At 46.8% G+C, this 14,768-nt stretch overlaps 1 protein-coding gene and 1 long non-coding RNA gene across 3 annotated transcripts; one reads left to right on the top strand and one right to left on the bottom strand.

The window, feature by feature from the left end:
• Positions 1-4,890: 4,890 nt before the first annotated feature.
• Positions 4,891-7,203, bottom strand: LOC120976890 (uncharacterized). Of its 2 annotated transcripts, none has more exons than XR_012205470.1 (2): positions 6,917-7,203; positions 4,891-6,838 (listed from the first exon to the last, which is right to left on the bottom strand). It is a non-coding gene; the product is annotated as an uncharacterized lncRNA (long non-coding RNA). The 2 variants fall into 2 exon arrangements; XR_005773524.3 differs by having other exon boundaries at positions 6,184-6,838; positions 7,010-7,203.
• Positions 7,204-8,543: 1,340 nt separating this feature from the next.
• Positions 8,544-13,079, top strand: LOC109761613 (uncharacterized). The gene is made up of 4 exons (XM_020320425.1): positions 8,544-8,790; positions 10,858-10,871; positions 12,420-12,688; positions 12,863-13,079. The coding sequence occupies exons 1-4, from the start codon at positions 8,544-8,546 to the stop codon at positions 13,077-13,079; spliced, it is 747 nt and encodes a 248-aa protein (XP_020176014.1).
• Positions 13,080-14,768: the final 1,689 nt, after the last annotated feature.

Here is a 14,768-nt window from a genome sequence, read left to right as displayed (position 1 = left end):
AACCCAAATACACGGTACTGTGAAAGAGTCACGAAGTACATGGACAACAAGATGCAAAAAGCTAGGTCACACACTGTAGTCGCCATCGGTAATCAAGAAAGAAGGTTTGAGGTCCGCTTAGCCAACAACAAATTCGGATGTGCAAATGAGTTGAGGACGCATGAGGTGAAAATTGGCAATGAAGCCTGGCCAACGTGTGAGTGCACATGCAATAAACCGAAATTGCTTCACCTACCTTGCTCACATGTACTTGTTGCTTGCGGGCAGCTTGGAATGGACGCAATATCGTTTGTGTCTCCATATTTTCTGAAAGAGGCTGTCCTCAATACCTGGACAGGTGAGCTGATGGGTTTTCGATCAATGGGTAATTTCAACAGCGTCAACCCCGCCGAAAGGCGTTACATTCCAAACCCAGAGCATATGCGTACAAGTAGAGGCAGACGGCAGTGTCAGCGCATCCGAAATGATATGGATGAATCTGAAGCAGGAGGTCCGACTAGGCAATGCATTCTATGCAATGAATTTGGCCATAGGGACACTAATTGTCCCACTTTCGTCACTGGGCGTGGACGAGGCAACCGGGGAAGAAGAGGAGGTAGAGGCAGTAGAGGAGTAAGGGCGAGAGGAAGAAGCTAAGCTAGCACTAGTTTGTTCTGAATTTGTATTAAGTGTGGTGTGGCACTATGTTCTGAATTTGTATTAAGTGTGGCACTATGTTCTGAATTTGTATTAAGTGTGGCACTATGTTCTGAATTTTTATTAAGTGTGGCACTATGTTCTGAATTTGTAAGAAGTGTGACACTATGTTCTGAATTTTTATTAAGTGTGGCACTATGTTCTGAATTTTTATTAAGTGTGGCACTATGTTCTGAATTTTTATTAAGTGTGGCACTATGTTCTGAATTTGTAATAAGTGTGACACTATGTTCTGAATTTTTATTAAGTGTGACACTATGTTCTGAATTTTGTATGTGCAGGAATGTCGGGATTGTGGTTGCTGAATGGGGACATTGATAGGGGTCATCGTGCTGCGATATGGTATGAGCACAAGCTTGAGCCTCTGGTCACTCGCACTCCTAAGGAAATCTGGAAGATACACTCAGGATGGCTTCAGCGGTACGTGCTTTATTAATTTGCACACTGACATGCATATTAATGGTTGAAATGGGAGACACTAACTGAAATGTTCTCTGATGAAGGTTGAAATGGGCCGGCCTTTTACCTTTCGCGCGTCTGGTTGAGTCTATCCCGGGTGAGAAACGCCTCGCCATCGATGGGTCTTTGCTGAGCTGCTTAGTGGACCGTTGGAGGCCAGAGACCCACACGTTTCACTTCAGATGGGGAGAGATGGCTCCTACTCTGGAGGATGTGTCACTTTTGCTCGGACTACCGTTGGCAGGTCATGCCGTAGGACCGTTGGACGCACCGGCTGGTTGGGAGCGAGCTCTTACAGAAAGTTTTCATGGTGTTTTTTCGGATGCTCCGGATCCGGTATGGGAGCATCACGGACCTAAGTATGAGTGGTTGCTAAATTTCTGGGTAATTTCCCCTACCTATTATCTTCAAGTTATCGTGCATAAAGTTTTACAGAAAATAATTGCGGCTTACTAAAACTTTCTCTTCGCTTAATGCAGATCCAGAACTTCCGGGCGCCGTTGACTGCGGAACAGATCACTCGGAGCCTGGAGGCCTACTTACTGTGGCTTTTCGGCAAGGTGATGTTCACGGAGAACCATGTCACCACTATTAGCGCCCTCTACATCCCTATGGCACTCGAGATAGCGAGCGCTCAGACGACGGATCAGATCAGACAGAGGATTTGGGGTTCGGCGGTCTTAGCGGCTACATACCGAGGTATGTGCAACGGTTGCCAGCTTACATCGAGAAAGCCAGCCCTTCTTGGATGCCCTCTATTCCTACAGCTGTGGTCGTGGGAGAGGTTCTCTATAGGGCGACCAGATGTACGTGTTCATGAGCCTATAGACGCCATGTTTGATGTTGACGGCATCGACATGCCTACTTTCGGTCTGTGTTGGACTCGTCGCGAGGTATGCACTGTGTTGTAGTTTAATGCAACTTTTTCTGCACAAGAGATAGTTCGATGCTAGCGGCTACTAACTTTTCTTCTCTGCAGAGACGCTTTGCTAGTGATCAGACCAGGAATCCATTCGAAGCTTTAGGTAATTGTTGAACACACACCACAATTTTAGGACGACAAGGAAGGGCATGAACAGGACAACTGCTGACTGGCTAGTTAGACTAGAGCCGTATGTTATAGAATGGGAGACAACAAACACAAATCTATGGCACGAGAATCACAATTTCGATCTCGATGAATTCAATCTCTATTTGCGGCGCTACATGACCGGAACACGGTTACGCATTGTTGAGTACTCCCACCCAGAGGAGATACCGGATCCTACTCCGTCGGATATGTACCCGAGCTATGATACTTCGGGCTCTAGGTAGTACGCGGTAAGATATATTTTCTTTACGTAATGTTGTCACATACTTTGACGTGCAAGAGACAGACATTATTAATCGTCATGGAAATTTGCAGGCTACCTTGACACGCGAACTCTACGACGACGTGACCACCTTTGGACGATCACTATCGTCTGGACCTCTTCTTCATCATCGTCCAGTGGTACAGCCCTTCTTGGAAAGAATTCAGAATAAGATACGGACTGTGTACGAGGCTATCACGTGCACCCGGAGAACCGATGTTGTTCAGCACCAGCAGGAGCAGCCGCGTCACTACATGCACCGACATCAACCACGTCCACGTCTAGCACATCAGCCGACAACCAGGCCACCCCGTCCTGACCAACCTGGCAGTTCTACGTGGCACCCGCAGCACTATGGTCCCACGTCGAGCTTCGTGTTTTCTCCACAGCCACAGCAACACGGTCCCTCGTCGAGCTTCGTGTTATCTCCACAGCCACAGCAGCACGGTCCCTCATCCAGTTTCGTGTTTGAGCCTGAGCAGACGTCACACCCAGCAGGTATGTGTCTTCATATTTATTGTTTTCAATATTAATTGACGCGACCTCATTCTTCATGATGAAACGTTCCATCGCGTAGGAGCCTATGGATATCAGGCATCTATGTCGGCATCACATGATACGTGGGGGAGTGATCAACATCCCGAGGACAACATACAGGCTCAGATATCGCAGCACACCCAGTGGATGAACATGTTTTCGACTCCTCCACCAGGCCCGACACAGGATACACAGCATGACTAGGGAGAGTCTGAGATTCCTCCTCGTCACGTTAGGGCACCCGACAGGTTGGGATGGTCCCCGATTCTAGATCCGCCTCCCCGCCAGGCCAGACGTCGTCACTGACGCTTCTATCTATCACTAGAGACATTACCATCTATTTCTGTGTGAGACTTATGTCTATTCTATGTATGAGAAAAATGACTATGTACTTATGTACGAGACATATGCCTACTCTATTTTAGTACTCTGTTATCGGAACTACAAGATCATATTTAGATAGAACATAATATTCATACAACGAGACATTACAAACAATTAGATAGAACTACATCTAAATTAAATGGTACGTAACTGAACTCACAACATACAACATAAAAACTACATGAAGTCATCATCGTCATCCTCAATCGATGCAGAAACCCTGCCCTTCGATGATGAAGAACCCTTTCCCACCATATGTTCGCGCCAACTTTTTCCCGCCACCCGTTTCCCTCCTCCCATTTCCCGCCCCGTGTCCCGCCACCCGTTTCCCGCCACCCGTTTCCCTCCTCCCATTTCCCGCCAACCTTTTCCTGCCATACCGCAGTCGTTATTTCCCGCCATTTTCTCCTCTCTACCTATAAAACCCCCTTTCAGACGGAGCTGGATAAGCATTGCAGTGTGGTGGTGGTGAAGTTGGGGCAGTGTGGTGGAGGTGAAGCTGTTGTTCGTCGTTCTTCGTTGGAGCCGGAGCACCGGCAGTTTGGTGGCCGCCGTTCGTCGTTTTTCGTTCGCACGCACGCTTCAAGGGTATATTTCAGCCCACATTTTATTTTTCGTAGGTGCTCCGGTAGTATTTGTTAATATATTTAGATGTCAACTAATTAGTTGTGTAAAAATGTGTAGTTGCTCCGGTAATAATCCGTCCTATATGTGGATGTCAAGTATTTAGGAGTGTCAGTATATGTAGTAGTCCAGAAAAAAGGTCCGTAATATAGGCAGTCCAGTCAAATATATTAATCTGTCAATATTTGTAGTTGCTATGGCAAATATTCGTAATATACTTGTAGGTGGGTGAATTGTATTAGTTGCTCCGTTAATATTCTGTAATATATAGCTTCGTAATATATAGACATGTCTAATATTTGTTAGTGGGGATATTAAGGGGTAGGTTAGGTACTCAATGGAATTTGTGTGTTGCAGATGGCTAAGGGTACTCAGTGGGTGCTTAGCCCTATTGTTCATGTCCAAGGCTTTTCTCCAAGTGTTGTGCAAGTTAGTGAAGTGGACCTCACTTTTGATTGGTTGAAGACTAAATTCATGTTGAAGCAAGGGTTGAAGGAAGACGATTTTGTGTACTACGTCAGCAGGAAGCAGTCAGATGGCCCTGGGGAAAGAAAATTGATTGATATAACTGATGATGGCAAGATTCAAGAAATGCTGAGCGAATGGGAATGGAAAAGGGTTGTTGAGTTGCATTGCTACAGGAAATCGAGTTATATGTGATGAATTTGTCATTCGAGATCCGCCTCCCCACCAGGCCAGACGTCGTCATTGACGCTCCTATCTATCAGTAGAGACATTACCATCTATTTCTGTGTGAGACTTATGTCTATTCTATGTATGAGAAAAATGACTATGTACTTATGTACGAGACATATGCCTACTCTATTTTAGTACTCTGTTATCGGAAATACAAGATCATATTTAGATAGAACATAATATTCATACAACGAGACATTACAAACAACTAGATAGAACTACATCTAAATTAAATGGCACGTAACTGAACTCACAACATACAGCATAAAAACTACATGAAGTCATCATCGTCATCCTCGATCGATGCAGAACTCTTGGCCTTCGACGATGCAGAAACCTTGCCCTTCGATGATGAAGAACTCTTGCCCTTCGACGATGCAGAACCCGGAAGCGGCGGCATGAAGATATCATCTTCGTCCTCGCTCTCCTCAGTCCATAAACATGGATTATTTGCTGCAATCGTTCTGAAAGTTTCACTCTTCGGCACCACTACCTTCTTCCACCTGTCATGCAACCTAAGAAGTTCTTTACGTACCTCCTCATAGGTCCTTTCAGGCCACCCAGACCTACGTAATTGGTGAGCCAACTCATTCATTATGGTGTCGCTACTGGTGAGTTCGTCCCATGGAACTATCCTATTATCCATCCTGAAATCGGTAGCTAGCCTCAGAAGAGTCCTGCTCATCCCAGGGTGAAAACTACGATCGAAAGGATAATGGGACATCTCAACTACACTACACTGCAATGCTTATCCACCTCCGTCTGAAGGGGTTTTTATAGGTAGACAGGAGAAAATGGCGGGAAAGAACGACTGCGGTATGGCGCGAAACGGGTGGCGGGAAACGGGTGGCGGGAAAAAAGGTGGCGGAAAACGGGTGGCGGGAAACGGGTGGCGGGAAAGGGTTGTGCGGAATACGTCAAAGTTTTACAAAAAAAACCAGCGATCATTCGGAAAAAAATGATGTCATGCACCAGTCGGCCCACATCAGGCCAACTGAGCCTAGTCGGCCCACTGCAGGCCTATCGGCCAACTGCAGGCCGACTGGACCCTGTCGGCCAACTGCAGGCCGACTGGGCTTGATCTGGTGGCCGACAGCCCAATCGGCCAGCAACAAGCTGATGGGCCACCAGTCGGCCTGCTGTGGGCTGACGACTGGGCTCAGTCGGCCTGCAGCGGGCCGACGGTGTATTATTTTTGAAAAATCTTTTTTCAGCGTAATATTTCTGTAATTTAATAAAAAAATGTATTATTTAGCAGGCTTACGAGTGTTGCACTCAATAATTTGAAACCAGAGAACAGTTTTTAGAATCATGATAATAAAATTTGGTTTGAAGAAATAGGTACGTGTCACAGTGGACCCCACAATAAATTTTGTTCGGGAATCGGGATATCACGTTGGCGTTGTTGAACATACCTTTTTTAGCGAAACTACTATGAACTGCAAAGACCAACTTTGAATTGTCAACTGAGAAGACAAAAAGTAGAGTTCCCAACACATACACGGGGTAACTGAACATAAGTACTCCCTCCAGTCCTTTTTTAGTTTGCGTATTAGGTGCAGCCCGGATACCAAGGAGATGATGGATTGCTTAAAATCGGACTAGTTTGCCCCTGATTTGTTGCACAGATAAGGTGGGTTGGTTACTGTGCGCTTGCCGGATGCCTAAATTCTCGTGCATGTACTGCTCTCTTTCTCCATCCTTTTGCATACGCGTCTCTTGCTCGCTCTCTCGGCTACTTCGGTGCTGCCTTGGGAAGATGCGAAAGAAATGGGAGAGAGAGATTGGAGTTAATGCGATGAGGGGCATACTAGAAAAGTGCCGCGAAAATATGCCAATGCGCAGAGCATTGAGGGAAAAACTATTTTTTCTTAGACGCAAACAAAATAGGACCGGATGGAGTAGTTACGGAAGGAGGTGTCCTTGAGGTGGTCGGGGGCGCTCTCGTACGAGTGCCTCCTCGCCAGCGAGAGGATCGTCTTGTCGACGGCGACGAAGTACGCCATCCCGGCGACGGTGCAGATGATGAGGGCCTAGCCGGTGGGGTTCAGGTTCGCCTTGGCCCACGGCAGCATCCTCACGCTCGCCAGCTGCAGGATTAACAGTTCAGTTACGAAAACCAGACCAACGTGCATGAAAATCAACAAATCCCGGGCGGAGGAGCTCACCGTTGGGGAAGATTAAGAAAAGAAGTGTCAGACTATCAGTACACAACCTAGCTGAACTGAAATCTGAAGAAGTGGACCCTGCTTGCTACCTACCTCTGGAGCAGCGTTTGGCGAGGGCGAGCTTGTTCTCGAGGTGTCCGCGGGTGACGGCGGCCGTCGAGGGCATCTTCGCCGTGATCTTGTGCCGAAACGGCTGAGTGCAAAGAGTAGGATGATCAAGTGAGACGAGATGGGCTGGCTTGCTGGCTGGCTGTTGCTTGATGCTTCCAGGACGACGCGTTGAGCCGTGTATTTATAGCGACAAAAAAGGTACTCTGCTCACTCGTTTGGACTTGGTGGAGTGGTGAACTGAGTTGGTGGGCGGGGAGGGAAGGGAGGGGAGGCCACCGCACGATTTCTTTCCGGGAGCGACAGGGCAGGCAGGTTATCCAAAACTATGGTCGGGACTCCACAAACCACAGGATTTGATGGTGTTTGTTGGAGGTATCCTCCGTTCCTCCCTCGTCCTTTTTTACGCGCCAAAGCTAGCTCACAAGGAAAAGGAGATCTCGATCGATCTAAAGTTGGGCACAATGGTGCTGATCAGATCACAAGAGCCGCCGGTTTCACTCGTGGTCGTCGGCGCATCGGTCGACGGGAAGATTGGGTTTTGAGCGGCCCTCCCAGTTTGCGGGCAAAACCGGTGGCACTGCTGTGCCCCCGCCAGACTAGCCCTTCTCCGCCTTTTTCAGGGGCTACTAGCCCTTCTCCGTCTGATTCTACACACAAAGCGTACATGCTTTTTTTAAGAGTATGCCAATGGTAATACCGTATTTTTATAGAAGGCAGAGAATTATGTACAAGAACCCATACGAGATGCGAACAAGTCGTAGGGCGAACCCACCCATAACCTACGCCCTAGCTACTAAGACTACTCTCTCGCGAAAGGGTCTAAAGCACCGTCTCCGCCAAGCTCGGCCTTCCTCCAAGGCTTTTCTCTCCAAAGGCTTTGCTGGTCTGGGCCCACTTCTCGGTTTGATGATCAACCTTTTTTGGCATAGTTTGGTGCTTATCTTTTTTTTGCGGGCTTGATGATCAACTTAGAGCGTCTCTAACGGACCCCGTATAACACGCGGACCCGCATAATTCCGACGAGCATACGGTCTCGGCTTAATATCTGGCCAGAACAGAGCCCGTATACTCATCCGGCCCGTAAATTTTTTTACCGCGGCCCGCAAACCTTACCCCCAAAGCCGTATAGCTACGGGTTTGCGGGGCAGATACGGGTCGAAACCCTATCCCCCCGCCGCCGCCCGCCGCCGTGATTCCCCACTCCCTCCGTCGCATTTCTCGCCGCCGGTGAGCCCAGTTCCGCCTCCAGCCGCCATCTGGGACACTATGTGGAGCTCCGGCCGCAACTCCGGCAGGGGGCGACGACCCCGAGCGCTAGCGGTGTGTCCGCGCGGACGGCGCGAGCGCAAGGAAGCGCGCGGCCAAGAGGTACACCAACCAAGGCCTCCAGCCGCCGGCGTCGCTCCTCCGTCGTGAGACGGAGGAGTACAACCGCCGGCACGGGCGGACGCCCTCCTCGGCCGCGGGATCTTCCTCTGCCGCGGTCTCTTCCTCTGCTGCGTGGCTCACCTTCGGCATGAGGGGCCCTTCCGGCGCGGCGCTTCTCCCCGTGAAGGAGTGGGCGGAGCTTGTTGCCGTCAAGCAGGAGCCGGAGGAGGGCGAGCTCGTCGCCGTCAAGCGGGAGCCAGAGGAGATCCCGCATCGAGGCGTCATCGGTCCCGAAGATTACGTCGGCGATGATGTCGAGGCGGTCGCGGCGGCGATTGCCGCACAGAGCTTGCGAGAGGAAGAGGAGCACCGCCGCCGCGACGAGGAGATCGAAGGTCTCCTTTTCAAGCGGGCGCCGCGGTCAACCTCGCCGCGAAGGACAAGGACGATGAGTGGCGGCGCATCCGCGAGGAGCAGAAGAAGATGTACATCAACCTCGTCAGCTCCGACGAGGAGGACTGACCGACGACTGAGCTCCTCCACCGTGCCGGCCTCGCTGCCACGAGCTCGTCCATTTTGGTAGCCGCTGCGAGCCCGCAGCCCCCCCCCCTCTAGTAGTAGAATGTAATATATATGTAGTATGTATGATCTATGTAGTATGTTGTGATGAACTATGAATGATCAATGTGGTTACAATTTCTCCCGCGAAAGCTTTTTTAAATTATACAGTTTCATATACGGGGTGTATTCTGCAGCGCACGATTTCGCCCCGCAAAAGAGATCTTCCTCAGACTTTAAACGCGTTATGCGGGTCGACATTATACGGGGTCTGCTAGAGTTGCTCTTATTGCTCCTTTGCCTGCCTAGTACTATGCTAATCGTGCAACGCAACGGCGTGCAAACCTCAAAAGAAAGATATATATATGATAATCTGCTAAAATTATAGGAGTATACCTTAAATTGATATAATATATGTTGAGAAGTATCCCTTAAATACTATACTAAATAGAATAGAACAAACTGAGTAAGAGAGAGAAGAGAACCCCATGAAAATACTTAACAAAATTTTTAAACAAAGTCAAAATGTAGTAGGTTTTATTTTGATCTAAATGTATTATTCTTAACTCTGTACATTGATCTTACAACCCCTTGTTGAATACAGCGTAAATGAAATTTGCTCTGGTGCATAACCCCGATGACACTCAAGAGGCATTATTATTACAAGTTTGGACTACCGGCAGAAAAAACTACAAATCTAGAGTGTAATAAAAATGATTTCCTACAAAAAGAGTTTTGACTTAAGCAATAGATATTTCAAAGGTATTGTGCCACACCCTCATATCCCTCATACCATCTTCCTGAAGAAATAGCCCTCTGTTTGGAGATATAGATTAGCTTCCAATCTAGCAACCAAGAACCCTCGACTTGGACCAGATAGAGTCACCTTTGTTGTTCAACCAACTCACTTAATTTGGACATCTTGCAGTCTGGAGACACCAAACATGGGCTACTACAAGACTGCAGCAAAGTTTTGTACAACATGATCGCACTAAAGCAAATAGTGCTTGGCAGTGGGCAGGGATTCAAAAACAATTAACTAGAGGGGCTTGGTTTACTCCTATACCTCAGCTCAGATGGACCATTGTACAAAGTCTAAATGCATTGTCAAAAGAAGGCGCAGCAGACCAGAGCAAGAATTGGGACACGTTAAAACCTGAAACTTCTAGAGAGCAATTACGTGCATTATATGATCTGGGCATTCAATTCATGTGCTCACCACACCACATATCATGCAGATTTTAATGGATCAGTCGTGCAGGAGGCAACAGGGCAATGGGCACCAAATCGTGCTGGAGGCTGGAGCATATTGGGCTTCTTAGAATTCTAGTTCAGGTTTCATACAATTTGTAACAAATGATTGAACGGAAAGGGTGTTGTTGTCATGGCTTGGTGAGCTCTTAATCCTCATAAACATATTTTTTACGTCGAACCCATGACTAGCAAGCAGGTCTCCAGGAGATTGAATGTTCTTATAGTGGCCTTTCTACCTCGGCCTCGGATAGCAGTCAAGAGAACTGCGTGACTAGAGGTGCCCGCATCCTTATAGAGAACAGCTAGCAAAAGGACTTACGGAATAACAGAAGTTTTGAACTCACATACAAGTAGACCCTAGATAGAAACAAAAAGGTTACCAATATAGAGTGCATACATTATGCCAGACCAGGATATTACCAAATGATGACTTCCGTCGTCCTCAGCCTATGGTCGAGCCACGGGAGAAGAGGTGTTTTTTGAAAAAGGATCAGTCTAATGTCACTGTTACTCCATATTATCAAATGTGGGACCAACGTGTCATAATTGCAGTTAAAATGGCCTAAGCCATCCATCGGTGTTTTTTGCAAAAGATTAGGCTGAGAATCAGTTGTTTTTGTCCCTAATTCGTAAACCGGTATTTTCTGCAGACTTAGGCGTCAATGTGCTGTTTTTTTGCAACTCACTCCCTAATTTTGAGTTCCGAGCATACCCTTGGATAATGCATGTCTATCATTTCTGTTTTGAAGGGACTATTCGTGTCACGGTGGACACCCCATCCACAAATTTCGTTCGGAATATCACATTGGTGTTGTCGAACATATACCTTCTTTAAGCAACACAACTATGAACTGCAAAGAATTGTCAACTCAAAGGATGAAACAAAGTTCCCAATACACACATACACAAGGTAACTGAACATGAGTTGTTACAGAATTGGACCATCTAGAGGAGCAAGATTACCTGGGACTGCGGAAAATGTGCCTTTATCATTCTACCAATGTTTTGCTTCTGGCTCAGATCAAGGGCAGCAACCTGTAGTTCAGGGACATCCAGATCAGTTGAAAAGGAAAAAATGTTTATTTTTTATCTATCCGTCAAACCATCTTGCAAACACCTCAAACATGGAGCCGTATAGGAGTAAAAAGAAGAAACATGGTAGAATCTGTTTGCTCAAACTCAAGAATATACGTCAACAAATGTGGCATGCAAGGACAAAAGGTTCCACCCCCGCAAAAAAAGGAACAAAGGTTCCAACTAGAAAGAAGAGGGACTTCTAGATAAACCAGTCTATATATAACAAACTATCAATCTTCCCAGTCCATACCATGGCGTACTTTCCACCACAGTCTAGAAAAAACTAAATGTTTGCAGCAAGGTGCCATGCCATCATGCTCTAGCTAGTGGAATAGTTGCTTTAGTCCTCTTATTAATTAATACGTGCATACAAAAAGATCTAGTTTCGTTTGTCCTAGCAAAAGAACTTGGTGCCGTGATACTAATCGACTTGAACGTGGTAAATATGTGCGTCTAAGCAACTTCTTCCTCGCTCTAGACTGACCCATAAAAAAGCGAAAATGATAAATCACGAACGTTTGGATTTTAAGCATGGCAAGCCGAACGTATTTCATGGCTACTTTAGTTAATGCGAAGTGGCAAGTTTAGTCGGCAAACATGGCATTTTCTGACAAAGAACAAACTGGGAAAAATACCATGTTCACCAACTAAACTTACCACCTCATGTCAACAAAAGTTGCCATAAAAACGATTAGGTTGTCGTGCTTAAAATTCGAACATTCGGAATTTACCGGGTCCTAGAAAAGAGTAGATGTCCCCATCGTCTAGACTTTGGACTGAAATGGAGAAATGCACTTTTGCAATGATTATCCTCTACCTTGGCCAAGTTCCGTCCACTCTCTTCTGTCTCTCTCAATCTTTGGTTTTGAGTAATGAAACAGGAAGGGGGATCTTTTACCGTTTTCTTTAGTCCAAAAGATGTGGCGACCTCGGGCCCATATTAAATAAGGATCCAATATATCTATATGCTTAAATAAATTATTAAAAAGCTTTGCGGAATATAAAATCAACATGGACAGAGGGCATATGCCCCTCCCCCACCCCCGGCGCACTTGACCATATTGTATTTATTCAATAGTTATTTATAGTTGAGTACATTATATGTTACTCTGTTAAAATCATTCTCACTGGCTAGAGCATAGTGTCGTCAAGCCACCGACACGAACCCTGCACGCTGGTGCTCTCCAAGGAGCGCAGCTTCTCGAAGCGTCTGCACCACGACGTTCCCCGAGCAAGCTACGTCCAACAGGACGCCGGTGGATACGGGTTGCACCAGTCTGACGTGAGCATGCTGCCCCTCCTGGGAGACGCGCTGGGCTCGATAGAGTACGTCGTCACAATTGGGATTGGGTTGCCGGCATTTGGCCAAACCATCGGCATCGACACCGGAAAACACGTCTCCTGGTACGCTGCAACACCCGTGTTCGCACACTGTTCGAGTCTACGGCATCAAGCTCCACGTGCCCTTCTTTTGTACCTTTGTGGTGTCCCACGGCTTGGCCGGTAGTGGAAAGGTTGTTCTCATGACCAGTGCCAGTACGTGATTAGCTACCTGGAAAGCTCCTATACCCTGGGAAGGTACGCCTCTCACACCCTCGCGCTGACCGGCTCGAAAGCTATCAAAGGCTTCCAATTCATCTATAGCCACACAGATGCCTTCAACCCCAGGCTCAATGGCCTCGTCAAGATCGGCAGTGGTGTGCAGTCGTTCGTGTCTCACAAGGCGGCGACATATGGGAGCCAGTTCTCCTACTGCCTCCCGTCGACCCCCTCTCCTTCGGGTTCCTCACCCTAGGTGTGCCCGCCGACCAGGGTAAAAAAAGGACAAAAATGCCTACATGTATCGTGATGCAGAAAATGGGTGGCTGCTACCTCTTGAGCATGCGTTGGTTTTTCCTTAAAGAGGAAATGATGATGCAGCAAAGTAGCGTAAGTATTTCCCTCAGTTTTTGAGAACCAAGGTATCAATCCAGTAGGAGACTACACTCAAATCCCTAGTACCTGCACAAACAATCAAGAACCTTGCCACCAACGCGATAAAGGGGTTGTCAATCCCTTCACGGCCACTTGCAAAAGTGAGATCTGATAGAGATAATAAGATAATTATTTTTGGTATTTTTGTTGTATAGATTGGAAAGTAAAGATTGCAAAATAAACGGCGATAAAAAATAGCAAATTGATAGGAAAATAATATGCTGGAAGATAGACCCGGGGGCCATAGGTTTCACTAGTGGCTTCTCTCAAGATAGCATAATCTACGGTGGGTGAACAAATTACTGTCGAGCAATTGATAGAAAAGCGCATAGTTATGAGAATATCTAGGCATGATCATGTATATAGGCATCACGTCCGTGACAAGTAGACCGAAACGATTCTGCATCTACTACTATTACTTCACACATCAACCGCTATCCAGCATGCATCTAGAGTATTAAGTTCATAAGAACAGAGTAATGCATTAGGCAAGATGACATGATGTAGAGGGATAAACTCGAGCAATATGATATAAACCCCATCTTTTTATCCTCGATGCAAACAATACAATACGTGCCTTGCTGCCCCTGCTATCACTGGGAAAGGACACCGCAAGATTGAACCCAAAGCTAAGCACTTCTCCCATTGCAAGAAAGATCAATCTAGTAGGCCAATCCAAACTGATAGTTCGAAGAGACTTGCAAAGATATTAAATCATGCATATAAGAATTCAGAAAAGAATCAAATATTGTTCATAGATTATCTTGATCATAAACCCACAATTCATTGGATCTCGACAAACACACCGCAAAAAGAATTACATCGAATAGATCTGCAAGAAGATCGAGGAGAACTTTGTATTGAGATCCAAACAGAGAGAAGAAGCCATCTAGCTAATAACTATGGACCCGAAGGTCTGTAGTAAACTACTCACACATCATCGGAGAGGCTATGGTGTTGATGTAGAAGCCCTCCGTGATCGATTCCCCCTCCGGCGGAGCGCCGGAAAAGGCCCCAAGATGGGATCTCACCGGTACAGAAGGTTGCGGCAGTGGAAATAGGGTTTCGTAGTGCTCCTGGATGTTTTCAGGGTATATGAGTATATATAGGCGAAAGAAGTAGGTCGGTGGAGCCACGAGGGGCCCATGAGGGTGGGGGGCACGCCTACCCCCCTGGGCGCGCCCTCCTACCTCGTGGCCGCATCGTTGCTTCCTTGACGTCCACTCCAAGTCTCCTGGATTGCATTTGTTCCAAAAACGATCCTCGCGAAGGTTTCATTCCGTTTGGATTCCGTTTGATGTTCCTTTTCTGTGAAACAATGAAATAGGCAAAAAAACAGCAATTTTCACTAGGCCTTCGGTTAATAGGTTAGCCCAAAAATAATATAAAAGTGCATAATAAAGCCCATTAAACATCCAAAACAGATAATATAATAGCATGGAACAATAAAAAATTATAGATACGTTGGAGACGTATCAAGCATCCCCAAGCTTAATTCCTGGTCGTCCTC

The sequence above is a fragment of the Aegilops tauschii genome, chromosome 3 (assembly GCF_002575655.3).
Source record: "Aegilops tauschii subsp. strangulata cultivar AL8/78 chromosome 3, Aet v6.0, whole genome shotgun sequence".
NCBI classification, from domain to species: Eukaryota; Viridiplantae; Streptophyta; class Magnoliopsida; order Poales; family Poaceae; genus Aegilops; species Aegilops tauschii.
Note: the sequence above shows the minus strand (reverse complement) of the source record. Positions and strands in the feature narration are given on the sequence as shown.